The 27,878-nt window shown below is 42.4% G+C and overlaps 1 protein-coding gene across 4 annotated transcripts in view; it reads right to left on the reverse strand.

Annotated features, from left to right (window-relative positions):
• Positions 1–6,924: 6,924 nt before the first annotated feature.
• The window catches only part of LOC144512820 (uncharacterized), a 289,800-nt gene continuing 268,846 nt past the window's right edge, over positions 6,925–27,878 (reverse strand). For 2 of the 4 annotated variants that reach the window (XM_078243764.1, XM_078243765.1), the window contains exons 2-3: positions 24,899–24,970; positions 6,925–9,882 (exon numbers count right to left, since the gene is read on the reverse strand). In XM_078243764.1, the coding sequence (XP_078099890.1) occupies positions 8,723–9,882; positions 24,899–24,970 (1,232 nt within the window). In that variant the 3' untranslated portion in view covers positions 6,925–8,722. Of the gene's footprint in view, positions 9,883–24,898; positions 24,971–25,906; positions 26,018–27,878 lie in introns of all 4 variants that reach the window. The other 2 variants (XM_078243766.1, XM_078243767.1) reach the window with 2 other exon arrangements.

Genomic DNA, 27,878 nt, shown 5'->3' on the forward strand with positions numbered 1-27,878 from the left:
GATGTAACATGTACAAAGTTGCGTCGTGCATTCAAACATGTACACAGAAACTGGAAACTACCTCTTCTGTAGCCGCAGTTTTCTCCGTGCACGTGTTTAATGTGCCATAAAAAAAAAATTTTCCTCACAAACTGTATTAATGGATTCATTTACAGTGGATTTATCCAGAAGCTGTGTGAGTAATGTACCTATACGTTGACACGTGACCTGTCCTGTCTGTCTGAGATACTTCAGTCAACAAATAAAGTTAAACTCCATCAGAACAAAAGCACAAACTGATGTAAAAAACCTTTGCATTTGTTTAGCATTCATAGAACTATAATTACTGGCTTTTTAATTTTTTTCTTTTTTATTATGTATGCACAGATAAAAAAGGCTATGTGCCTGGGCATCCAGCGAGTGATGAAGCTCTGGCGCCCTCTGCTGGGCCACCGGTACGGTTACAACTATCGACATAGAATGGAACTTTTAATGAGAAAAAATGAAAAAAATAAGTCAAATAGATCACTTATACACTTAGGGACGTATTAATATGCTCAAAGCGTTAAATAAAACCTAGAAAACATTAAAAAAAGAAGAAGGTATGTAAAGAAGGTGTCAAAAACTTAAAACAAACAGAAGTGTTCTATAAAGCGTAAAAAAAACAAACATCTAAAGCGTCTAAAATGATGTAAGACGAAACATGACTTGAGAATAAGTAAATAAATAAATGAATTCATAAATAAATGTATGAATGAATGAATGAATGAATGCATAAATAAATCAAAGAAATTAAAGAATATATAAATAACTTAAATGTATTTCTCCAGTCCAGTTTGTGGGCTCGGCGGCCATGTTTTAAAAAGCGTAAAAAAACCCCATCTAAAATGATGTAAGATGAAAAATGACTTAAGTCTCAATAAGTAAATTCATAAATGAAAGAAATTCATGAATAAATGCTGAAATACAGTGGCACTCACAAGTTTATGAACCCATGCTAAAGTTGACTAAAAAGAGGAATGAAAAAAAATCATCTTTAGGAAATTGATCTTAATGCCCTAATTGAAAAAATGAGGAAAAATCCAATCTTTAAGGACACCAATTTTCTTTGTGAATTAATAATGTATCGTAAATAAATAAATGTTCTTCCTTAAAATACAGGGGGAATAAGTAAGTACACCCCTATGTTAAATTCCCCATAGAGGCAGGCAGATTTTTATTTTGAAAGGCCAGTTATTTCATGGATCCAGGATACTATGCATCTTGATAAAGTTCCCTTGGCCTTTGGAATTAAAATAGCCTCACATCATCACATACCCTTCACCATACCTAGAGATTGGCATGGGGTACTTTCCATAAAATCATCTCTCAATGCAAATCAAACCAGCTATTAGGTTAACTGAAATAAAACCATGCCAATCTCTAGGTATGGTGAAGGGTATGTGATGATGTGGGGCTATTTTAATTCCAAAGGCCAAGGGAACTTTATGGATACTATGCATCCTGGATACTCTGCATCCTGATAAAGAGACGATAGAGAGATGATTTTATGGAAAGTACCCCATGCCAATCTCTAGGTATGGTGAAGGGTGTGTGATGGTGTGGGGCTATTTTAAAGGGGTGATAGAATGCAAAACCGATTTTACCTTGTCATAGTTGAATAATGACAGTTTAGTGGGTAACTAGGACATACATAGAACCTCAAAATCCCATTGACACCTCTTTCCTCTGCAAATCTCACGATTTGAAACTGCCTCTGAAAACGGGCAAGTCTCAACGAGCCCGAGTTGACGTCAACTCGGCGGCTCCTCCTCATTTGGCTCTAGTCTCTTTCTTTGTCATGCCCAAACATTTACATAGGCTACACCACTGATCTGAGGTCAGCTTAGTCTTCTGAATAGGTCGCGCAGATCTGCTGCGAGGTAGATGGAGCTCCGTCACGGCTGGCAGCCCACGGCACTCCATACCCGCGCAAAGTCACCGTTTTTTGGGTTAATGGACTACCAAGCGCCGCTGCCCTGACAGAGCTCCAGGGCCTGCAGCTCCCCTCTTCCTGCTAAATGGCCGGTGTGTGTGAGTGAGAGCGCGGTCAGCGAGCTTGTTACGCCAGCAATCTCTTACCACATCCATCCATCCATCTTCATCCGCTTATCCGGGGTCGGGTCGCGGGGGTAGCAGCTCCAGCAGGGGACCCCAAACTTCCCTTTCCCGGGCCACATTAACCAGCTCCGACTGGGGGATCCCGAGGCGTTCCCAGGCCAGGTTGGAGATATAATCCCTCCACCTAGTCCTGGGTCTCCCCCGAGGCCTCCTCCCAGCTGGACGTGCCTGGAACACCTCCCTAGGGAGGCGCCCAGGGGGCATCCTTACCAGATGCCCGAACCACCTCAACTGGCTCCTTTCGACGCAAAGGAGCAGCGGCTCTACTCCGAGCTCCTCACGGATAACTGAGCTTCTCACCCTATCTCTAAGGGAGACGCCAGCTACCCTCCTGAGGAAACCCATTTCGGCCGCTTGTACCCTGGATCTTGTTCTTTCGGTCATGACACAGGTTCCAGTTAATCTTATAATATGTGTAATTATAATGTGTTGAGTTACGTGGATCTCAGCGAAGCCCCGAGTATTCCAGTAGTCCAGTACCCAGGGAAACGGTGACTTTCACTGGGTATGGATGTTGACGCTTTCTCGTCAGACTGTGTGGAGCTCCTAGCTAAAGTCCGACACGTCTTACCAAATTTGCAATTAGCCATCAATCTTCATAAAACGGACCATATTTGAGCTTTATATAGTCGATTTCTCGCTTAAAAAAGTTTCAGAAGTGAATTTAATAACGAAGTAGCCCGACAAACAATGTATAACTTTGCAGTGAATGAAATATGAGACCTGCTGTCTCGTCTCCAATGTGTTTCTATGTGGTTCGCTCAAACCAATCAGCGCGCAGCTCATCTAAATATGCATGAGTATACCATAGTTGGAAGAAAAGCTCTTGTTCCAAATAGAGCCATATTCACAGGGTAGTTAAGGGCCTAATAAAATAGCATTCAGGCAATTTTCAGCCCAACCAATGTTACATACCCTATTAGGAGACGTTAAGGAACAATGTAAAATACCCTATATAATCATTCTATCACCCCTTTAACTCCAAAAGCCAAGGGAACTTCATCAGGATGCATAGTATCCTGGATCCATGAAATAACTGGCCTTTAAAAATAAAAATCTGCCTGCCTCTATGAGGAATTTAACATAGGCGTGTACTTACTTATGCCCCCCTGTATTTTAAGGAAGAACATTTATTTATTCACGGTACATTATTCATTCACCTAGAATTATATAATAATTGGTGTCCTTCAAGGTTGGATTTTTTTGAATTTCCAAAAGATTATTTCTTTATTCTTTTTAGTCAACTTTAGCATGGGTTCATACACCTATGAATGCCACTGTAAACGGTTCAATAAATACAATAAAATAATGTCTTTCTGTGTCCACATGTTAATGAGGTAGGAGGTCCCAACCTCAGTTTAAAGCACGATTGGTCAAATCGGAAAGCCAAAACAAAAGCAAACATTCCCCGATTCCCCAGCAAATTTTCTAAGCCACCTGAAGGCCAAAAGGAGGAAAAATGAAGAGATGGATAAAGTAAAATTTTTCGGCCGTTTCATGCCGTTGCCAAATGAGTTGTGGTACAAAGCTAATTAAGACTATCGGCTCCACACAACTCCCTCTGTATGTCTCAGTATCGCCATGTTCAGAAGATTGTGGCGTCCGGCGACTTTCCCGCGCAGACTCGAGTAAAGAGAATTAGCTCTTCAGAAGAGTCCATCATGTTTTTGTTTTTTTGCTTCCTAGTTTTCAGAAGGTCTTCCGGGTTTGCTCAATGGACAAAGACTGTAAAAACATCAAATGACAGTCATGCAAGAATACTAAAAGATTAGGAGTGAAGATAATTAGCTCTCCTGAAGAGTCCATCATGTTTTTTTTAATCCTCCGTGTCCTCCTTGGTTACAAGCAACTGTGTGAAGCGGCGCTAGGCACGTAACGTCTGCGTCTGCCCGCACGCTGCAGCGATAGTTTCGGCATTTCCTCTATTTTGTACGCGATACGCAAGCATATGTGTCAAGCCAGGCAGGTAATCACAGTGCAGCCGGATATAGTACCAAAATAAACACATTTCAAAATAAAACCGCCAGTATAGTATATATAAATATATAGTTTGTAAACTGAGCCATACAATTTTGTGTACTCATTTATTTACCCGACAAAAGGGGGATAAGGCACCAAGACGCCCAATACTAATAGTAATTTAAAGATGTAGTAGCATTTGGATCTGGACGGGAAGGATAGTTGGAAGGGGTGTGTCGTGATTCTGCCTTCTTACTCTGCGGCACAGGTTCGTGGAGCTGAGTGTTGCGATTTCGGTTTAATATCGCATATCGTTACAGCCCTAGTGCTCTGTTATTTGGACTAATATGCTGTCTGAACCTGAGCTACCCGCCAGACCTCAATTGCACTTTTGAAGTGATGCAGAACATTCTCATGAATCTGGATCAGCAGAGGTTGTCATCCAAGGCACAATTCCTGAAAAAAAAAGTAAATTTGCTCAAAGTAGAAGTCTACTATGCAGATTTTTTTTTGCTTCCTACTTTTCAGAAGGTCTTCCGGGTTTGCTCAATGGACAAAGATTGTGAAAACATGAAATTACAGTCATGCAATAATACTAAAAGATTGTATAACGGTGTTTACTAGTTAGATTGTATAAAGATGTTTGTTAGACTGTATAAGGATGTTTACTAGTTTTAAATGTTTTGATAAAATGTTTTACATGCTTTTGAAAAAATGAACTTTAACATAAAACTCCACCAGTTGTACAAGTTTAAACACGTTTGCATGTTTGGTCATATACAGTTCATTCTTGTCCCAGGAACGGACAAGAACACCCAATTAAACCAGCAAGAATGACATCTGTTCATTCAACAACACATTGACAACAACAGACTACTACCATTACTATAACTGACAAACCCTATGAGTTTATACAACAAGGTGGAATTTTGTTAAGCGTTTGAACAATGTAGAATACACTCAAATTCATTTGACTAAATTAACTAAGAACAAACAATCAGAAATCAACAAGGTGCAAATAAGTTGAATACAACTATTAATATCATGTTCAACCAACACATGTATGCTGTGTTCAAATAACATGATAATGATGGTTGATTGGTTGACCTAACTGTTTAGATGGAATATAGGTGGCATGATTAAATTGTCTTGATCCAATGAGTAAAGTTTGTTTATTAATATGTATGTATGTACATGTATGTTTATATTATAATGATACTGGGTAATTTGTAAGTGGCCCATGTGTACATGTTTTTTTTATAATAAAATGTTAAAAACTCAAATGTGCAAAGTCTAGAGCACCTCTACTTCAAATGTTGAGGTAGATCCAAACACTGTCCGGAGGTCGCTTATCTGAGTTAACGGTTGTTAAAGCAGAGTGAGTTGCGCCTGGGCCGGACTTTGGCAATATTGGGTGATGGCATGCTGGCGACTTTTTTACGGCAGATCTATGTATTTCTGACCCCCATGCGACTGATGCCTTTATACCGAAAGTTTTTTTTTGGTGCAGTGGGCTTCACAGGCTTTAACTAAGCACAAAATGTGCCGTTCTCGAGCAAAATCGGAGCGATATTGTACTTAACCCTATTATTAATATTTCATTATGATGAAAGGAATATTTACAGAAACAATTTTTGGACTTTTGACTTCTAGCCCCACACACTATATCGGGATACAGTAGTCGGTTATGCTCAAGTCTCGCTTTGCCAGACCATCTACACGCTGCGGAGCAGAGGAGGGTCTGGCTAGTCCACATAGCATTCCGGGATGGGAGGGGAAAAAAACGTGCTGTGGTTTATTGGCATTTCTTTAAACCAATCACGATAATCTTGGGCGGCGCTAAGCTCCGCACGGAGCCACTGTAAAATAGTTGTGCGAGAGAAAACTCAGATTGGACAGATAGTCTAGCTAGCTGTCTCAGTTTACCCTGCAGAGATCTGAGGAGCAGTTAACCATAGTCCTCATAAATCCACCGGAGTGCAAAATTACCAGCACAAAGGAAGCGAAAGGAAACGGACATCGGCAAAAATACATGCATCCGGCGGAATTTCTTGCGGCACTGCAGCAATCCCGGACCCGGAAGTGGAACGTCAACGATATAGACTAGTTATGCTCTCATAAATTCTGACCGGGCTGCACAGTTTGCATTAGTGGTCATTGGTTCCATGTTGGTTTTGTATATGCATTTTTCCCCAAACACATTTAAAAACGAGACTGCAATATTATAGAAGTAATGTTGAGATCCAGGCCTCAGCTGGATTTACCAACTATGTTGGGGTCCAAGTATAATTGGGAACAACCATAACTAAACGATGTGATTTAATGTAAATTAAGTCACCTCTTTTGGGGCACCACTTGAAAAGATCAAGAAGAGTAAATTAAGTGACTTAAGCATACTATATACTATAAATATAGTAAACTATCAATTTGGAATTAATAATTAAATTAATAACTACAACCAAAATTAGCATACCAATAACAGGGTACCCCGAGGATTCTTCAAGTTAAATTTAAGACTTTTTAAGACCACCTAGGATGAAATTTAATACCATAACGTTAAAAAAAAACATTTTATAATACTCATATTTAGTTCACAATAGCTTTGTAAGGTGCGTTTGTACAAAACGTCTCGCACGGTGCGAGACGGCTTTGTTTTCTTTCCTGACAACTGATTGATTCGCGCTCCGAGCTTGGATGTTTAGGCCAGAGCTTGCTCACCTATGGATTTATAATAACAGAAGTAAACAGTACCTGTACTGTCGTTTAACATCGAAGTCACACGGAGTAAACTGTAAAGTCACAAAACACACAAAGCATTTATTTATATTATTACGGTATTTATTTAATCCTACGAAAGGACAAGAAATAATTTAAGACCTTTTTCAGCGAAATGTAAGACTTTTAAGGCCTTATTTTTAGAATACAGAATTTAAGACTTTTTTAAGACATATAAGACCCGTTAAAACGTTAAAAGATTTCTGAGTTCTTGTCACAGGAGAGGTAGGCAAAATTCCCTTTCGTTCAAAGTTACATAGACAACATGTATTTTCCATAACGTTTATTCCCAAAATGAATAAAGCAAAAGAAAACAACGCGACATCTAATGTATCTAAAAGATCTAAGCTAAAGGACAAAAATGATGTGTGTGTGTGTGTGTGTGTGGTTTTAGTTGTACAGATTAATACAAGGCGGCAGAACTGTGACCGCATGGGGAGCTGAGCGTGCGATTAAAAGATGGCCACGTGGCCTGGCCCGGCCCGGCCAGAGGACATTTAAAAGAAGACATGAGTCTCCTTCACAGTGTGTTCTATGTCCGAGTCAAATCAAAGGCTGTAAGGCGGGGGGGTTTGCTAACTATTAAAGTGTGTATGTCTGGATGTTTAAAGTCAAATCTGTGTAAGTTAAGGTACAAGGTTAGGAAAGAGGAGGTGCAAGAGTGTCGGTGTGAAGCCTAACTTAACATCAATTTAGCAGTTTGGCTACCCAATAACTTGACTAAAACAAACACTATGTCTGGATGGCATTACATCAAATCAATACATGCACATTAACAGAAGGTAAAACAGCTTTCCTTAGCCGCTGTTGCTATGCTACTGCTAGCCCAGTTGGCTACATTACCACAGAAATAAATCCTCTGTTAGCTGGCAGTTCCATCATTGTGGGAAAGCCAGGCTGGGAGAATAGTGGTTCTGAGGTCAAATGATGCAGTCTGTGTTGTGCTGCATCTCAGTCCTTTTTGAGCTTAGCTGGTAGACTTTGTCCATGTCGGTGATGCCAACTGGTTTACTCTAAGCGGGCACTCGCGTCATCTGCTAGAGTAGAGTTTCTGTGTCGGGCTACTTTCAGTAGGCCACGCTGTAGCTGAGAGCTGATCTGGACGCCTGCTGAGAGATGCAATAAAGTTGTAGAAATAGAGCCAAGAAGAATAGCAGTTGTTGCTTTTATAGGGATGGTGTTGTCACAGCACTTCGCACTTAAGGGAGACTGAGTTGTGTGGCAGTTCCTTGTGACAGCAGAACGGCTGCCTTTTTTTCCACAAGCACTATGAGGTTTCTTTTTTTGGCTGTTCTTAATTTATTTAATTTTAATGTATACTGTTTATTGATCCCCAGTGGGGGAAATTACAATTTACACTCTGTTAGAAATCGCTACACACGGGCCTGAAATACACACACACAATGCTCAGGACCTATTCGTGCACAAATGGAGAGATGTCAGAGTGAGTGGGCTGCCAGTGCTGGACCAGCGCCCTGAGCGGGGTACGGTGCCTTGCTCAAGAGCACCTGGCAGTGCCCAGGAGGTGAACTGGCATCTCTCCAGCTACCAATCCACACTCTGGACTTTGGTCCGTACTGGGACTTGAACCGGCGACCCTCCGGTTCCCAACCCAACTCCCTACGGACTGAGCTACTGCCAAATTGTTTTGTTTTTTTGACTTAGATGAAGATCAGATCACATTTTATGACCAATTTATTCAGAAAACCATGAAATTCCAAAAAGGTTCCCATACTTTTTCTTGCCACTGTATAATCTCATATAACCTTTAGAGACTTCATTTATAGAGTGTTTAAACCTGACTGAGGTTCTATGCTCTCCTTCCAGACTAGAGCTCAACCTCACACCGCTACATGGTTTCTCTTATGTGGGTTCTCATGTGTTGCTGTAAATTTCCACTCTCTGTAAAAGCTTTCTTACAGAGTGAGCAGCTAAACGGTCTCTCTCCTGTGTGGATTCTCATGTGTATCTGTAAACTGCCACTGACCCTAAAGGATTTCTTACAGACTGAACAGCTGAATGGTTTCTCTCCTGTGTGGATTCTCATGTGTATCCGTAAACTTCCACTGACTCTAAAAGATTTCTTACAGACGGAGCAGCTAAATGATTTCTCTCCTGTGTGGATTCTCATGTGTGTCTGCAAATTTCCACTCTGTGTAAACGCGATCTCGCAGACGGAGCAGGTAAATGTTTTCTCTCCTGTGTGGATTCTCATGTGTTTATGTAGACTTCCACTCTCGGTAAAAGTTTTCTTGCAGAAGGAGCAGCTAAACGGTTTCTCTCCTGTGTGGACTCTCATGTGTTTATGTAGACTTCCACTCTCGGTAAAAGCTCTTTTGCAGATCGAGCAGCTAAATGGTCTCTCTCCCGTGTGGATTCTCATGTGCGTCTGTAAATGTCCCCTCTGTTTAAAAGCTTTCTTACAGACTGAGCAGCTAAATGGTCTCTTTTCTGTACGAGATCTCATGTGTCGCTTCAGATGTCCACTGGTGCCAAATCCTTTCTCATACGTTTTCTCGCCAGTACTACACCTCAAATCACTGACAGGGGCTTCATCGCTATTCAGAGAGTTTAAACCTGACTGAGGTTCTCTGGTCTTCTTCCAATCAGCACTGTCATCAGTCTCGGGTTCAGAAGAGTCTCCGGTCTCGTCATCAGTGTCTGGCTGCAAATGTGTATCTGGATCTGAGTTCATGGCTGGTTCTGGTCCTCCACAATCCTCTCCGTCAGCTTCTGTTTCCATCTGTTCAGTTTGTCTTTGATGAAGCTGTGAGAACTCAGGTCTCTCTTCATCATCTTCACTCTTCACATGGACAGGAGTGAATGGGAACTTGGTGATATCAGCCTCCTCCAGCCATTGAAGCTGCTCTCCGTCCTGACTGATCCGGAGTTCCTCCTGTTCCTCTTTAATGTGTGGGGGGGGCTTTGTGTCCTCCTGGTCCAGACTGGAGCTCCACTCCTGCTGATGTTCTTCACCAACAATCACTTTCTGGACATCTGAAGGTAAAGCTGAAACACAAAACAGCCATTAATGTAAATCTTAACAATACTTTGCTAATTAGCTACACTCACTCCCCAACGTCAGGTCCCCCAACGTCTGAGCACAACACTTCTGCTCTGCTGTTGAGTTTGTTGCCTAAAGCTAGTACACTTCCACTCCAAAAAGTCATGCCTCCACCCTGCTCTCCAACCAGCTGTAAAGGTTTTGTCAGTCTGTCTGAGAAAATTACAGAGCTGGAAGGTAGGAAAACTCTGCTGCACCAGTTCAGAGAGGATGAGGCCCTGCTCAACTGCACGTTAGCTGCGGCAAATGCTACAGCTCATGCTTCTGCCGCTATACCTTCCTTGTATACCACTATTCCAGGATCTGACGCCGCTCCTATCCCAGCCTGCCCTTTACATAATCTAATTCTCATGAAAAAATGTAATTAGGGCCCCCGAGTGCCGATTGACGTCGGCCGGCAGAGGCCCTATTGAAACTGAAGGAATTATTCTTATTTTGCGCAATGAATCGCCTTTTTGGGGACCTGCCCGTACTCAAAAAACTAGCGCCCCCTACAAAACTTTGCCTTGCAGCATGCCAGGGTTTCCCCCATGTTGATTGGGTAGTGGCGGCCCGCCGCGTCAAAATTTCTGCCGCCACGCTATCAGAAAAAGCTCTGTACAAAAGGCCGTCTATCGGCAGCGATTGTTAGCGTGCACGTTGGGGAGAATAGCGCGGACACGCGCTTCACACCGTGCTCTACAACGTCCCTGCTGGCAACACTCTTTGATTTTTTGTTGTTGTTGTTGTTATTGTCTTTTTGGTCAAAGGACTTTAAGTTTCATATCTTAACTTTGTATTTTTAGACATTTTATTTATCAGAACTTTAATATATTTTGATGTTCCTCTGTTCTGTTGAGACAATGAAACAAACTATTATTTTTAAACTGCATTATCATATTATTTTAGTGAGGACTCACAAATAACTACAAATAGCTAATGTTAAGGAAATCTTTTTACATTTTGTTACGCATTTCTGGATTTTTTTGTTTTTTTAAATATACATCGGCCGATATATCGGAATATCGGATTTTTAAATCATCAAATATTTGTATCGTATCGGCCTTAAAAATCCTTTATCGGTCGGACTCTACTTATGTTGTTCGTTCATTGTGGCAGCAATAAAGGAAGTGCTGCACAAAAAGAAGGCTAGGAACAGATGGAGCTGCTGTAATGACTGGTAAGAGTTGATGAAGAGTCATTTTAGTTGCATGAATTAGTTTTTAGTTGGCCTGAATATGAATTGGTTATTGCATGCCTTTGATTACTTTCTCTTTCTCTTTTCTTGTGAGGAAGGTTGAGTGGTGTAGCGAAGCATCTCCAGGATGACTTCCCCTGGTTGATGCCAGTTGCTTAGGCTGCCCATCGCCTCGCCCCGGCATGCAAGGATGCCTCATCTGAGCTTCCCTACATGTCTACCTTTAGGGACCATTTACAGCAGTTCCATCAGTACTTTCAGAACGGTGAAAGCTGCATCGCAGTCTTTAGGCCATGAGGACTTCAAAGTAAAAAGGTGAGAGAAAAGACTTTCCAATTCTGGTCATTATTGTGTACTCCAGATGCAATGTGTGCTATTATTAATCGGTTACGCCACTACTAAAATATTTTTCAGCAAGTAAAAAGATACACGCTGGCTATCACAGCACCTGGCAATTCTTACATTGCAAAAAAAAACAAAAAAACAACTTCAGTGCTGTCATGACTGCCTTGGCTGAGGAGACTGAGGTCCATAACTGCCCAGTAGCCAAGGGCCTCTATGGTTTTTGCTGCACATGCCGCTTTGTGGCTTCAGTATACCTACAGGCAGATGGACTACCACACTTAACCCGGCTTTCTAGGATTTTCCAGAGAGAGACGGTCAACTTCTTGGATCTCATAATTGTAAAGCAGTACAACTAAATTCTAGGCTGTTCAATCAATGCCTGAAGAACATCAAAGAATTAGTTCAGTAATTTCCTTTGTGCCATGTTTAGGTAATGGAAACTTATCTTGATGGCCTCCAGGACAGCCTTGACAGAAGGTTCCAAATCCTCAATATCATGGGAGCCTTTCACGTGTTGGGGCCCCAAGCTGTCAAGGAATGGATGATTCTATCAACTCGGAAAACGTCAAGACCCTTTCCACCAAATCCCTGCAGCAACCGGACAGTCATGCTCCGCAAGAATGGTCATCTTTTAAGCAGCATATGCTGACTGGAGCACTCAAGGTAAATTAAGACACAATTTAAGTTCTTCAGAAACATGACTGAGGCACCCAGCGTAATCGCCTACCGTCTGTGCTGTGCCGTTTCAGGATATGGACCGGCTTAACATAATGAGCAGAGTGGCATCCCGGCACGATGAGTGGTGTCAAATCTACCCCTCCCTCAGTAAACTGGCAGCCATTGCCCTCACACTGCCAATCTCAAGTGTCAACTGTGAGAGAGATTTCTCCACCATGAATAGGGTAAGACATTTCAGTGTTACGGGAAATGAAAGATTGTTTGGCTATCCGTATCCCTCACATCACAGACTTAAGGAACAGGCTGCAGGGGGACCATCTAGCAGCATGTATGCTACTCCGCATCAATGGGCCACCCCTTTCTGAATTCATCAAATTCAGTGTCCACAATGCTATTTTCCAATAAACCGTAGCTGTCATATTTCACGGGGCCCGCGTGAGTGGGGATTTCATGTCGCGGCTTTCGTCGCAGGTTTGTCACTTTGCCTAAGATTGAGTGACAAGTAGTACTCGCCCTGCCGTTTATTTGGTTGCCATGACTTTGCGAGTGATGACGTCCTGTCACTGTTCCAGTTGCTCACCCTAAAAGGAGAGAGGAAGCGGATGACAGTTCGCTTGAGTTCAGTAGAGCAGGCGGCTCTGCAGAGTCGTGTAATTACGACTTTATGACTTTTCATACGACTTTTCATTCATTCGTACATAGAGGAAACCCCGTTGTGCGTCTGCCCCATTTCTGACACCGTGGCGGCAGAAATGTTCTAGATCAACATAGAGGAAACACTGCATCGTGTGGCGCATCGCCTGGAGCCGGGGGTCATTCAGGCCATCAAAGACAACAGACTTCTGGAGGATCTGAAAGACATCCTGAAGAAGCTACACAAACATTCCCAGTACTCGCCAAAAGCACTGAGGGAGGCGACAGAGATTGTCAGTGCACTGGAGACAAAAGTCTCAAAGCCAAACAGGGTGGATGGCACACGCTGGACTCGTGCTTTGGAAGTCACACCGGAACTGGAAGACATTTTAAATATCCACAATGTGTCTTTGATCTCCTTTAGTATATTGTCTTTCTCGCTCTTGTACAGTTGTGGAATTGCCGTTTGTGACGTATATGTTCTCCCAGGCAATTCGTACTGGCTGTCAAATGTTTGCAGCATTCGTTTGTGCGATAGACTACAGACACTGTCAACATTTAACAATTATTGGTTAAACACGAAATATTAAATTTAAATAATATATAATTAATACATTATATCTATCTATTTCTATGTGGCTATCTGCCACATGGCGAATAAATGTTTGTACCAGAATAGTTCTGTTTTTCAGTCTTCATTTTGGCGAAGGTGCAGCTATACTTACTACTGCTCCTCTGCAGGTCGGAGCTTCGCGGGGGCGGGCCGACACACACACACACACGCACAAACAGACGCCAGCCACCATGTCACTTCTGTTTACTCATAGCTAGCATTTACCTCAGGCTAATTCATTAGCTAGTAAGTGGCGATTTTTGACAAGCAGGTAACGGAGTCTCAGTTCACCGTCTGGGAGCCTCTCTGACACACTGACGGCTGTAGGCTTGTACCGGTTAATGCTCTGTGCATTGTCGGACACATCATTGCGAGACTGACAAGTCCACAGCAGCCCATGGCGTTTATGTCCGAGCCTGTCTCCACCGCCTCCACCTGCAGGTTGTCAACTGTGTGGTTTGAAATGAACGGGAGAAAACAGGACGCCGAGTAACGGGGCGAATATCGCTCATATACCAATTCTTATTTTGACGCCGCCTCAACTGCAAAGTGCTGCGGGAAACCCCGCTCCAACTCTCAAGCCAACTAGCGTTCTCTGTCTGTCCGCCAGGAGTCCCGCCTCCACACAAACTGACAACGACTGACAAGAGGGTTCACTCCTCGTTACGCAAAGAAACAGAGTGGTCATCAAGTCTCTTTGGTAGAGAGAGAGAGAAACAGGGAAAACAAACAAGCACGCAAATGTAGATTATACATTATTATGTATTATTATTATTATTATTATTATTAGTAAATATGAGGTGCTTCGGGCTCATTTTGACCATGTGGCAGAAGCCAGGCCTGGCAACAGCTGAAGTTCGTGGAAGAGCAGCATTCCTAAGAGACCGCCTGAGAGACTACAGAATTGTACGTTTTACTCCATTTCATCAGAGACCTGCTGGATGTCATCTCAAATCTTGCTTTTCAGAGGGAACACCTGACTGTGAATGGCATGCTGGAACGCATTGAAGACAGCACATCTGGAGCTCAGTGCACTGAAACAGTCACCAGGCAGCAAGTTGCCAGGATTTACTGCTGCCCTCCAAGCGAGACCCAACTGATCTTAAAGAGGTGTTGAACTGACTCATGTGAAGAGTGACAAAAACACGTTGCACTGAAGCGATAGAAAACATCATGCGGCTGACGTTTTGAGAGCAGCCGGGGTCTTTGACGTTAAAGAGTGGCCACAGGAGAATGCAGAACTTGCATCGCAGTTCAGAAAAGATGACAGTCAGCCTTTAATGTCCATCTTTTGCTACTTCTCCAAGCATACCCTTTCTAAACAGATTTCTGCAGTTCAAACGACTCGGAATTGTAGTTGAGAACGTCAGTTATAACGGACCACGTATTAAAAAATTGTCAGGGGTTTAAAATCGGGCTCGGGCTCATAATTACAGTTAATGTGTTGGGACACAGGCTCAGGCTTGATTTTTTTTGGGCCCGATCTAAGCTTTAAGCTGTGAGGAAGATAACGAAAGCAAGTACTACTGGTGGCTTTTCATAACAGGATTCGAGGATTGCAGTCCTGACATGTTAAGTTAATATAATCTAAAACTAGTACTATTGGTGGTTCTTTTATACCAGGATTTGAGGATTGTAGTCCTGGCATGTTAAGTTATAACTCTTACGGCCAATGGCTGTAAAGTAACTGTTAAAACAAAGACAAGCGTTTATGTAATCAATATTTTTAAACTTTTCTCTCATTGTTACATTACTACAATGCGTGGTATAGTTACACATGATAGCAATTGCTCCAAATATAGGCAGTTTGAAACATGGCAAGGTTCGTAATGTCAATTCCGGCAACCAAAAGCTGATACCCGGTTGCCAAGCCTGGCAACCACTTTAAACAGTTAGTGTTAAGCCCTGCAATATATTAAATACTGACCCTTTAACATAATTTCAATAAGCCTTGTGAATAAGAATGAACATTTGCTCTATGCGTATGTTAGCGATTCATTTTTTCAATCATATTGGTTTATTATGTTTCTGTTGGGACGAAGGACGACCTCCACGGGAAGGTATATTTGGCTGTCCGAGAAGTAGCCAATCAGAAACAGCACTACGCTTTGACTAACGTATGGCTGCACTTTAACAATTTCTTAAAGTGCCCATATTATGAAAAAAAACACTTTTTCTGGGATTTGGGGTGTTCTTTTGTGTCTCTGGTGCTTCCACACGCATACAAACTTTGAAAAAAATCCATCCATGCTGTTCTGAGTGAGATACGGTTTCTGTTTGTGTCCTGCCTTCAGTCTCTGGGTAAGCTGTTCAAAATCGGCACGGCTTGTGACGTCACAAGCCGAAACGAGCTGGCTAACCGCAACTGTTAGCTCGTAGCGTTAGCATGCTAACGCTAACGCTAGCATGCTACCTCATTCTCAATAGCAAAGCGCTGCTACAACACACACAAGTTCACCATAATCTACAAAAGAACTACTTACATGTGCACCCTCATTTAGAAGTCTCCCAGCTAATCCTGCCTTGTAACTGACTGAAGTTGGAGAAACGGCCTTTCTTTTACTGTCTATGGAGCTAGCTAGCTGACATGATCTACATCTGAGCTACTGCGCATGTGCGAGTGCAATCAAAGATAGTACAGAAGAAGAAGAAAAGAGGTCTCACTCTGTAGCTAAAACAGAGACCAGCTGAAAAGAGGATCTGCAGCAGTGAGAGAGAGCTGTGCAGTACAACAAAAAAATTGTGTTTTTTGAAAATTAAACCATGTAAACCTATTCTGGTACAACCTTAAAATACAATTATGAACCTGAAAATGAGCATAATATGGGCACTTTAAGGAATTGTTGTTTATTCCTAGATTTCAGTCATGACTGTAGGGCTGAAACGATCGAGTATAGCGTGTCGTTTAGTTCACATGCTTACCAATCACTTCACCTGGTCCTAGGACGTAGGCATTAGTCATAGCCCAGGTTACTTATGATCGCTATAATAACCTTACCCTCCATAATGTTCCTACAGTAGCCTACAGTCTTATAATAGTTTCCAAAATACTGTAAGACTTTTATAGTATGTATTACAAGTTTTTGAAATTTGTATGTTTAATTATGCAAATCAGGCATTATCTCATTAAATATGTGCAATTTTGCATATATTTTCGGATAGATAGATCTGAACATATAATAAAGCCAGTGCAAACTTCTTTTTTCATTTTGTTTACATACATGATGAAAACAAAATGTCAGAGGGATTTCAGGATATCTGCTTTCATTACCTAGGAAATATACTGTCAGCCTTAAAAAAAAAAAAAATCGATTTTCGCCATATTTCTTGGATTAAAATGTCACATAAATCAGGCCAGGAATGATGCATTAACGAATCCCTCTGAAAATATCTTCAGAATACTTTTCGTTTGGTGTACATAGGTGCTACATGGTGTTTATACTGGAGAATGACAAAAAACTCATTTTGAGAAAACAGTATTTAAAGATTTAAATAGGGGAATTCAATACATTTCTATTGGGGAAAAAAAATGCTCAAAAACAGAATAAATGCTCAGGCCCTTAGTAATAATATTATAGAACATTTCAAGCTCATGAAAATTGATTATTTAATGAAATGGCAGGCATATAAGGCCTACAACTGCAGTAACTCAAGAAATTAACATTGGCGCATCATGCACAAAACCCACGCTAGACAGTTGTATGGACACAGAACAAGACCAACAGTAGATGTCACAGCTTTCTAAAGTCTAATTGTCCATTCCAGCACCATAGGCCTATGTATTTTAGCTGTGCTTAGACTCTTGTGTCTATGTTTTACACTGGCAGTTGTGATGGTCTCAGCTTTCGAGATCCTGAGCATATTAGTTGCTCTCATTGAATTGACCGTCACAACTGTGCTCTGAAGCCACAACTTCTCCATAACAGAAAGCATGGCAAAGGCACCGTCATTGAAGGATGGCCATACTTGCTGCTGCCTCTAGCTTACTTTTCCCCACGAAACAGTCCCCTCAGTCAGCTGATCGTGAAGCTAACTAACCAGGCTCCACAACACAACAGAAGAAAACTAATTATGAATCATTCAAAAGACCAATATTCAGAAAATTGCAGAAAGCAAACAAAGTAGACTAAATTGTTATTTGACATAGTATGTGTCAGACGGATCCTGACTAAATACAGGATCAGTCACCAACTGGGTCAGACAGAGATGCACTTCCTCCTCCACTGGGAAAAATTATCTTCACTAAGAGATTTAAAAAAATAAAACTTCCCAAAGTTAACACCAGAAAAGAAGCTGGATGTTCTCTTAGGAGAGGGGACAGCAGCTCCACTTACAGCTAAACATGGATCTGCCTGCCACAGCCTGAGGGACTCGCAACCACTTTAGGATCCCAAAATAACAGATTTGTTTAGTAGCCTACTATTATATAGTAATTGTATTATACAATGCTACACGGGTGGCAGTGAAGGTCAGGGGCCTCGACGGACCAGACCTGGGCAGCAGACGCTGGCTCTGGGGACGTGGAATGTCACCTCTCTGTGGGGGAAGGAGCCGGAACTTGTGCGGGAGGTGGAGCGCTACCGGTTAGATCTGGTGGGGCTTACCTCTACGCACAGTCTCGGTTCTGGAACCATACTCCTGGATAGGAGTTGGACTCTTTTCTTCTCCGGAGTTGCCCAGGGTGTGAGGCGCCGGGCGGGTGTGGGGATACTCACAAGCGCCCGGCTGAGTGCCGCTACGTTGGAGTTTAACCCGGTGGACGAGAGGGTCGCCTCCCTACGCCTGCGGGTTGTGGGGGGGAAAACTCTGACTGTTGTTTGTGCATATGCACCAAACAAGAGTTCGGAGTATTCAGCCTTCTTGCAGACTTTGAGTGGATTCCTGCATGGGGCTCCAGTGGGGGACTCCATAGTTCTGCTGGGGGACTTCAACGCGCACGTGGGCAATGATGGAGACACATGGAGAGGCGTGATTGGGAGGAACGGCCTCCCTGATCTAAACCAGAGTGGTTGTTTGTTGTTGGACTTCTGTGCTAGTCATGGATTGTCTATAACGAACACCATGTTCGAACATAGGGTGTGCTCATAAGTGTACTTGGTACCAGAGCACCCTAGGCCAAAGGTCAATGATCGATTTTATAATCGTTTCATCTGATCTGAGGCCGTATGTTTTGGACACTCGGGTGAAGAGAGGGGCGGAGCTGTCGACCGATCACCATCTGGTGGTGAGTTGGGTCAGGGGGTGGGGGAAGACTCTGGACAGACCTGGTAAGCCCAAACGGGTAGTGCGGGTAAATTGGGAACATCTGGAGGAGGCCCCTGTCCGACAGACTTTCAACTCACACCTCCGGCGGAGCTTTTCGTATATCCCTGTGGAGGCTGGGGGCATTGAACTCGAGTGGACAATGTTCAAAGTTTCCATTGCTGAAGCTGCGGTGAGGAGCTGTGGTCTTAGGGTCTTAGGTGCCTCAAGGGGCGGTAACCCACGAACACCGTGGTGGACACCGGTGGTCAGGGAAGCCGTCCGACTGAAGGAGGAGTCTTTCCGGGATATGTTATCCCAGAGGACTCCGGAGGCAGTTGCAAGGTACCGAAGGGCCCGAAGGGCTGCAGCCCCTGCCGTGAAAGAGGCAAAGCAGCGGGTGTGGGAGAAGTTCGGAGAAGACATGGAGAAGGACTATCGGTCGGCACCAAGGTGCTTCTGGAAAACCGTTCGCCACCTCAGGAGGGGGAAGCGGGGAACCATCCAAGCTGTGTACAGTAAGGATGGGACGCTGTTGACCTCAACTGAGGAGGTAATAGGGCGGTGGAAGGAGCACTTTGAGGAACTCCTAAATCCGACTAATACGCCCTCTATGATAGAGGCAGAGCTGGAGGATGATGGGGGATTGTCGTCAATTTCCCTGTTGGAGGTTGCTGAGGTAGTTAAACAACTCCACAGTGGCAAAGCCCCAGGAATTGATGAGATCCGTCCAGAAATGCTTAAAGCTCTGGGTGTGGAGGGGTTGTCTTGGTTGACACGCCTCTTCAACATTGCGTGGAAGTCTGGGATGGTGCCTAAGGAGTGGCAGACCGGGGTAGTGGTTCCCCTTTTTAAAAAGGGGGACCAGAGGGTGTGTGCCAATTACAGGGGTATCACACTTCTCAGCCTCCCCGGTAAAGTCTACTCCAAGGTGCTGGAAAGGAGGGTTCGGTCAATAGTCGAACCTCAGGTTGAAGAGGAACAATGCGGATTCCTGGTCGTGGAACAACGAACCAGATCTTTACTCTCGCAAGGATCCTGGAGAGAGCCTGGGAGTATGCCCAACCGGTCTACATGTGTTTTGTGGATCTGGAGAAGGCGTAAGACCGTGTGCTCCGGGAGATACTGTGGGAGGTGCTGCGGGAGTACGGGGTCAGGGGGTCCCTTCTCAGGGCCATCCAATCTCTGTACGACCAAAGTGAGAGCTGTGTCCGGGTTCTCGGCAGTAAGTCGGACTCGTTTCAGGTGAGAGTTGGCCCCCGCCAGGCCTGCGCTTTGTCACCAATCCTGTTTGTAGTATTTATGGACAGGATATCGAGGCGTAGTCGGGGTGGAGAGGGGTTGCAGTTAGGTGGGCTGGGGATCTCATTGCTGCTTTTTGCAGATGATGTGGTCCTGATGGCATCATCGGCCTGTGACCTTCAGACCTCACTGGATCGGTTCGCAGCCGAGTGTGAAGCGGCTGGGATGAGGATCAGCACCTCTAAATCGGAGGCCATAGAAACCGATGGAGTGCCTTCTCCAGGTAGGGAATGAGTCCTTACCCCAAGTGAAGGTACCTTGGGGTCTTATTCGCGAGTGAGGGGACAATGGAGCGGTAGATTGGTCGGAGAATTGGCACAGCGGGTGCGGTATTACATTCAATTTATCGCACCGTTGTGACGAAAAGGGAGCTGAGCCTGAAGGCAAAGCTCTCAATCTACCGGTCAGTTTTTGTTCCTACCCTCACCTATGGTCATGAAGGCTGGGTCATGACCGAAAGAACAAGAGCCAGGGTACAAGCGGCCGAAATGGGTTTCCTCAGGAGGGTAGCTGGCGTCTCCCTTAGAGATAGGGTGAGAAGCTCAGTTATCCGTGAGGAGCTCAGAGTAGAGCCGCTGCTCCTTCGCGTCGAAAGGAGCCAGTTGAGGTGGTTCGGGCATCTGGTAAGGATGCCCCCTGGGCGCCTCCCTAGGGAGGTGTTCCAGGCACGTCCAGCTGGGAGGAGGCCTCGAGGAAGACCCAGGACTAGGTGGAGGGATTATATCTCCAACCTGGCCTGGGAACGCCTCAGGATCCCCCAGTCGGAGCTGGTTAATGTGGCTCGGGAAAGGGAAGTTTGGGGTCCCCTGCTGGAGCTGCTACCCCCGCGACCCGATACCGGATAAGCGGACGAAGATGGATGGATGGATTATACAACAACTGTAACTGTTGTGTAATGTAATTGTTTTGTAATATAGTGTCTTGTATCGCGATCAGTACAGTGTAGTATATATGTGACACTTATTTATATCATATATATGAAATGTAGGTTATGACTTTCTGTAAACTGCTTTGAGAGAGAGAGAAAGAAATTGGCATCAGCCAATGAGATTGCGCATTTTGAGTTCAATCCCCCATTTTACTTTCACGATTGGTTGCTGATAAAAAGGAAATGACCACATTTGGATCCGACAGCATTGTACAGGAGAGAGAGAGCTTTCCAACGGTATATGTGATGACAGGGTGGAGACAGCGATCGCGGAGCAGCGGGATGATTTAGAACACCAACTTTTGTTGAATTTAGGAGAAATCTACCGACGCAAACAGACAAAGTGTAGTAAGATAAAGACCTAAATGTGTATTTCGGACTTTATTTCACCACAAGTCTGAAAGAATACATGTTATTGAAGACAAATAGCCCAAAATCTCAAAATTGACCAGTGAAAAAAAAAACGATGTTTTTGCCTGCCGTGTCTCGCCTTAAATGAAACATTTCATTTAAATGATCAGTCATATTTAATACAATGTATTGGATCATAATATAATCCAATAAAATAAGATATATTACACTGCATAATAAGCACTTTTACTTTTGGTACTTAAGTATATTTTGATAATACTTTTGTACTATTACTTGAATGCAGGCCTTGTAACTGACAAGTAACTTGTAACTCTACAACACTGTGTTTTCTACTTTTACTGCAATACATGATCTGAATAAGTCTTCCACCTCTGTAAATAACCAACAACAGTTGTGCATGAATACCTGCAGCAGTGTTTAACACTGAAAACACACAGCTCAGTTCAGCGTTAACTTGCAGCTCTGCTACAGTAGCAGCTAACCGTTAACGTTACCTTCCGGTCACATGGTCTCTAAACAGTCCGCTCACAGTGAAGTCCTGCACGGGTCAACAGATGTTAGAGTCCGGTGGTTGCTCGCTCTGTTTGTTATAAGACGCACACCGAGCAGATTAATGCGCTCACAGGTCAAATATTTGCATATAATAAGCCGTTAGTCTGTTAGCTTGAGCTTTGTCTGAAGGCGCCGTTTTTAATTAGCCTACATTAGTTAAACAGTTAATTTTGTCATGGTATGAACTTAATCCTAGTAAAGGCAAAAAAAAAAATACAAGACCTTTGTAACAAAATCCAAAACTGAGACGGCTACTGCACGTCAACCGCCAACGAGTGAACTCAACGCAGTCACCTGATTTTCGCGTAGTTTAAAAGTGACAAATCGTATCACCGTATTTTGATGTCAAAATGTGTATCTACTACGCAAAATGCGTACAGGTTGGCAGGTCTGCCAACGTTTTATTGGTCACGGTGTTTCCACACGGAAGATTATTACTGTCGCACACCGGGCTTGACGCTGCTGGCGACACACGCCATGAAGACTGACGGCGCAGGTTACAAAGAGAAAGAGCGCAAAAACTGAGGGGCTAAGAGAAGAGACAGGCTGGAGAAAACGACAGAAAGTGTCCAAAGTTTGGAATCAGTTCAATCGTAATTAAAACGAAAACTCCGTACAGTGTGTCTACCGCAAAATCTAGCTTACCACAATGATAGCACAACGTCAATGCTTCAGCATCTCAACAGAAAACATTGAGTCTAACTTAATCATCCATTCCACGAAGCCGACCCGACAAAAGTAAAATCACAGAGTCGTACGGACGATGAGCAGCAACACACTTCTGAATGGCGCTTTTCTTTAAAAAAAAAAAACTCCCGGACGGCTCGTAGACAAGTCGAATTAACATATCACCGAAGCACGTCAAGCTGGAGCTACCACCTACGAGCTAAGCATATTAACGTAACGCAGTTTGATGCTAGCGGGCTCAGGCAAAGCAGTATATTGGAGAGTGCTACTTGCCAACCTGCGGATGAAACCAAATCCAAAAAAATGACTACAGCTCTTGCAAAATGGGTGGCAACTAACTGCAGACCTATCAGCATCGTAGAGGACTCGGGTCTTAAAGAAGTGCTACGGTTGACATGTTCTGACCCATCTTATACACTGCATCAAGGGGGACAGTAGTTTCACCATACACAGCCTGTATGACACGGAGAAAGCAGCTAAACTGGAACTGCTGCAAAGTGCAAACGCTGTCTCATTAACCGGTGATCACTGGACGTCAGTGAGTAATCAACATTATTTAGGAGTTACTAAACACTATATTGACTCTGGCTGGACTTTGCACTCGTTTGCCTTAACGGTGGTTGTTAGTGTTACATCTCAGTCAATTGTTCTCAATCCTTGTTAAAAATGTAAAGGTTAAATGTCCTGCTGTGGCATCTGGTTTTTGGACCATTTTGTTTGTACTGTATAAGCAAAGTGTTAGTGTTACATCTCAGTTAGGTTAGGTACTTGTAGGAATTGTGCAATAATGACAGATTCACACATTTGTTTACAGTAAATAAATAATAGTCAAGTTCATAAAGTCACTTTCTTTGCATTCATTTGATTCCCAATCAAGATACACTGGTAAAAATTGTTTTCCATTGTTATTATGTACTTAAAATCAGTTCTGAAATGCAAAATAGAATTTTAATTGTGATAAAACATGCGATTAACTATAGAACTTCAGCGATTAATCGCAATTAAAAAAATTTAATCGTTTGACAGCCCTAATAAATAAATAATAAATAAATAAATAAATATATATATATACACACATACATACATACACACACATATATACACACACTTATCTTCAGTAGACTCGACTACTGTAACGGTGTCTTTATAGGTCTGCCTAAAAAACATTCAGAACGCTGCTGCTCAAGTCCTCAAAACGAACCTAGGGGTTATTAACAGCTGTGTACCCACTCTGTTGCTCTCTGGGACATGTTTTCATGCTAATCGAATGCGTTTGTAGCTTGAAAGACGCTAGCGCGGACCGCTGACGAGCTTACAACGCTAGTATTCGGGGCACAGGGAAAGTAAAAACAAATCGCTATTTATACCACTAAAAAGGCTCAAAATATCACCACACTTCAACGGTAGCATAATGAGGGTCCCTAAATATTAACCGAAGCATTGAGAACTTTGTAAGTGTAAACATTATAAAGACACTCGCGTACTCGTTTACATGCTGCCGCCGTCTTGAAAACCAGTCATGACTTAGCTTTGCTCAATATATTTGAAATAATTGCACTCTGCATAACTTGTCTAGTGTACTTACTCAGTGGATAACTGTCCATCTAGTCCCTCCGGTCTGGGTCGCCGTCTCCAATTTATTTTCGGGACAGGGAAAAAAGTTTCAAGTACAGCCCTGTTTATCAGAGAGGGGAAATCTTCAGACTGTACAAAACACTGTGTCTCTTGGGTGTCGCGACACAACAGATCCCACCCCGTGCAACACAGACACACTGTTCGGTGTCCATAGCTTCACAATGTCCGCAGGTACACCACCAGTTTCCCGAAGTACGAGGCTGTGTTGCGGCATTGATTACCGGTAGCTCTCTCTCTCTCTCTCTCGTAGCCCTTTCACGGAGCTCCCGCAGCTCTTCGTTCAATAAACTGTCTGTACACTTACAATGTTCTCAATGCTTCGGTTAACATTTAGGGACACTCATCATGCTACCGTTGAAGTGTGGTGATATTTCGAGCATTTTTAGTGGTATAAATAGCGATTTGTTTTTACTTTCCCTGTGCCCCGAATACTGGCATTGTGAGCTAGCTAGTCAGCAGTCCGCACTAGCGTCTTTCAAGCTACAAACACATTCGATTAGCATGAAAACATGTCCCAGAGAGTGACAGAGTGGGTACACATCTGTTAATAACCCCTAGGTTCGTTTTGCGCCGGAATTGTCCTTTAAACTGCACTAACTTTTATTCCTGTATTTCATATCTGTCTTATTCTATTTCAGCTGCGTAACTGCTTTTTAACGTTTATGTAAAGCACTTTGCATTGCCTTGTTGCTGAATGTGCTATACAAATAAAGCCGCTTTGCCCATGTAAGGTTTAACCCGAGCCAGTTCATCAATTCAAGGTAGAGACGAATATATAACATTGTAAACGTTTCCCACCTCTCTGCTGGTCAGCTGACAGTTTCCTCTCAGAGTTCATGTTGACGTGCCTTTCCTCGACTTCTCCCCGACCTGTAATTTAAGAAAATACGGAATTTACACGTGAAATAATGTTTTAGCCCGTAAGTGACGACTCCAAGCCACGACTCACGACTTGGTAGCGTTCCAGGCAAAGTCATGACAAACCCTTCTAGCTAGCGTTACCTGACGTTAGCTAGCGGCTACCTAACGTTGACGTTAGCTAGCGCTATAGCTATAACTGATACTAGCGATTTCTACTCGGCGACATATTTTGGGCTTCATTTAATAAACATAACCTGTAGTAGTACACAATCGTATGTGTATTATTTGGATTAAAATGTGCAGAATTACTTTACGTTGCCTATTTTTGTCTATTTATTTCTATTTCTCAGCGTTAATCACCGGCGTCTGTACAGCATCAACTTAATAAATCTTTATTAAATCTTTACGATACAAACAGTAAAAAGCAAACGGAGTCATTAATACAGAAAAAACATAAGTCAAGAGCAGTGCCAGGGGGAGTTTCAAATATATACATTAAAAATAGAGCATAACTGAATGGTTTTAGCAGCTTTCTTATTTTTTGAATCATAGATGGTTTTGATGTACTGTTCCGTTTCCTTACCAAAAGCAATAAAAGAAGGTTTAGAGTTACTAAATTTGGCTTTGTGAATATGATATTTCCCTAAATTGATCAATAAATTAATTAGGTATATTTCTTTCTGTTTTTTTACTTTTGTTGTCATGGAAACCAAACAGTACATCTTTCCACAACAAATAAAAATCAGAGACAAGTTTATCAGTAATGTATCGGGAGAGATCTTTCCAGAAAGTGGTGGTGTAGGGACATTGGCAGAACAGGTGCACCATTGTTTCTGGACATATTCCACAAAAAGAACAGTTAACACATATGTCAAGCTTAAACCTAAGGAGATATTGCTTAGCAGGATAATACCTATTTATGATTTTGAAGGAGACTTCTCTTACTTTATTCGTAAGGAGGTATTTGTAAGGAAGGTTCCATATATTCCCCCAATTCAGGTTGCCAACAAAGTTAGACCAATAGGGAACAACATTAGGGGTGCTGGTGACATCTCTCTGGAATGAAGAGCGAATGTTACGATTATTATTCCTCGTTGTGGTAGCGAAACATATATTACCAACTGAGGTCAACTTAGGGTCCAAAGCTGGTAGGCAATCTGGTTTTCCAGTCCCTTTTAAGAGAGTTAAAATACCAGATGGGATGGCATCCATAACAACTGCAAACTCTCTTGGGGTGATTGGAATGCCAAAAGTGTGAAGGAATTCAGAATAATTCCGCAATGATCCATTATCATTAAGTAGTTGGGATACTAGAATTACATTATTATTGAAACAAGTTTTATAAAATAAAGATGTATTCTTGAACTTAATAAGCCGATTATTCCAGATGAAGCACCTATGTGGGGAGAAATTATGTTTGTAGATTAACGACCACGCTAAGAGCATTTGTTTGTGGAATTTAGATAAAATTACGGGATTTTTTTCTATTTCATAAATCACACAAAAGTAAATATTCTAGACCACCAACCTTAGAGAAAATATAGTTAGGTATAAAATTCCATCTTTGTCTTATCACTAATCAAATTCAAGTTTGGAGAGCATCTCTCCTCCTCATTTTTCATTATAGTAATCCCTAGATAAGTAATCTTATCTTTGATTGGTATGTTACAAACCTGGGAGGTGTCGCTTTCTTTAAAGGGAAAAAAAGTTCACACCTTCTTCAGATTTAAGCGGAGTCCAGAAGCTGCGGGAAATAATTCTATTGTTTTGATAGCGATTGGCACTTGGCTGGCATTTTTTTTTTTTTTTTTTAAATAAAGTATCATCTGCTAGTTGGGTGAGGATAACTTCTCTTTCTGCAATTGAAATTCCTTTTAAAGCACTATTTTTAATATGGGTGAAAAGAAGTTGTGTACATAAAATGAATAGGTAGGGAGAGGCAGGGCAGCCCTGCCGGATGCCTCTTTGCAGCTCAATTCTCGGCGATGTCCCATTTTTTTTACTCTGATAGAGCTATTGCCTTTGCAGTACATTGTTCTAACAGCTTTACAGAAAAAAATCTCCAATTTCTCAATAGTTTGAAATACAAAGTTATGTTCTACTGTGTCAAAGCCTTTATAGAAGTCCAAGAAAAAGATAAAAAACTATCATCAGGACATAAAAATGAATAATCAATTATATCTAAGACAAGCCGAATATTGTTTGAGATATGTCTTTTTCTCATGAATCCTGATTGGACTTCATCAATAACAGGGTCTAGAACATTTTTTAATCGTTTGGCAATAATTGAGGCAAACATTTTGTAGTCAGTGTTAAGTGATGAAATAGGTCGCCAATTATCAATAAACAGTGGATCCTTTTTGGGGTTTGGGGATTAACGTAATTAAGCCTTGGGTCAGTGAAGGAGGTAGAGAACCTTTTTCAACACTTTCTAATATTACTAAAGGGAGCTAAATGTTGTGTAAAAGCCTGATCAAACTCTGCAGAGAGGCCATCAACTCCAGGAGATTTGTTAGTTTTACAATGTTCAATTGCAAACGTGATTTCCTGCAAGGTTATAGGGTCATCGCAGAGTTCCCTATCATCTTGAGAGATTGGTGTGACGATAAGAGGGTTCAAGAATGTACTGGTTGATTGATGGCAATATTTCGATTTGTATTTTGACAGTATCGTTAATATTAAGTTGCTGGATTACATTGAATTTCCCATGATATCTTTCTAAGCCGAAAAAATAGGCAGAGTTCTGTTCCCCTTCTTTAATCCACCTTTTTCTTGACCTTATAAAAAGGCACCTTTTGCTTTGTTGGAGTAAATCTCATTTAGTTTAAGTTGTTCCGAAATTAGTGTTAGTCTTTCCTCTTCCGATATATCTGCAGGGTCCTTCTGGTATAAAGAAATTATTTTAGAGACCACTCTT

This window comes from Sander vitreus, chromosome 24 (assembly GCF_031162955.1).
Source record: "Sander vitreus isolate 19-12246 chromosome 24, sanVit1, whole genome shotgun sequence".
Classification (NCBI taxonomy): Eukaryota; Metazoa; Chordata; class Actinopteri; order Perciformes; family Percidae; genus Sander; species Sander vitreus.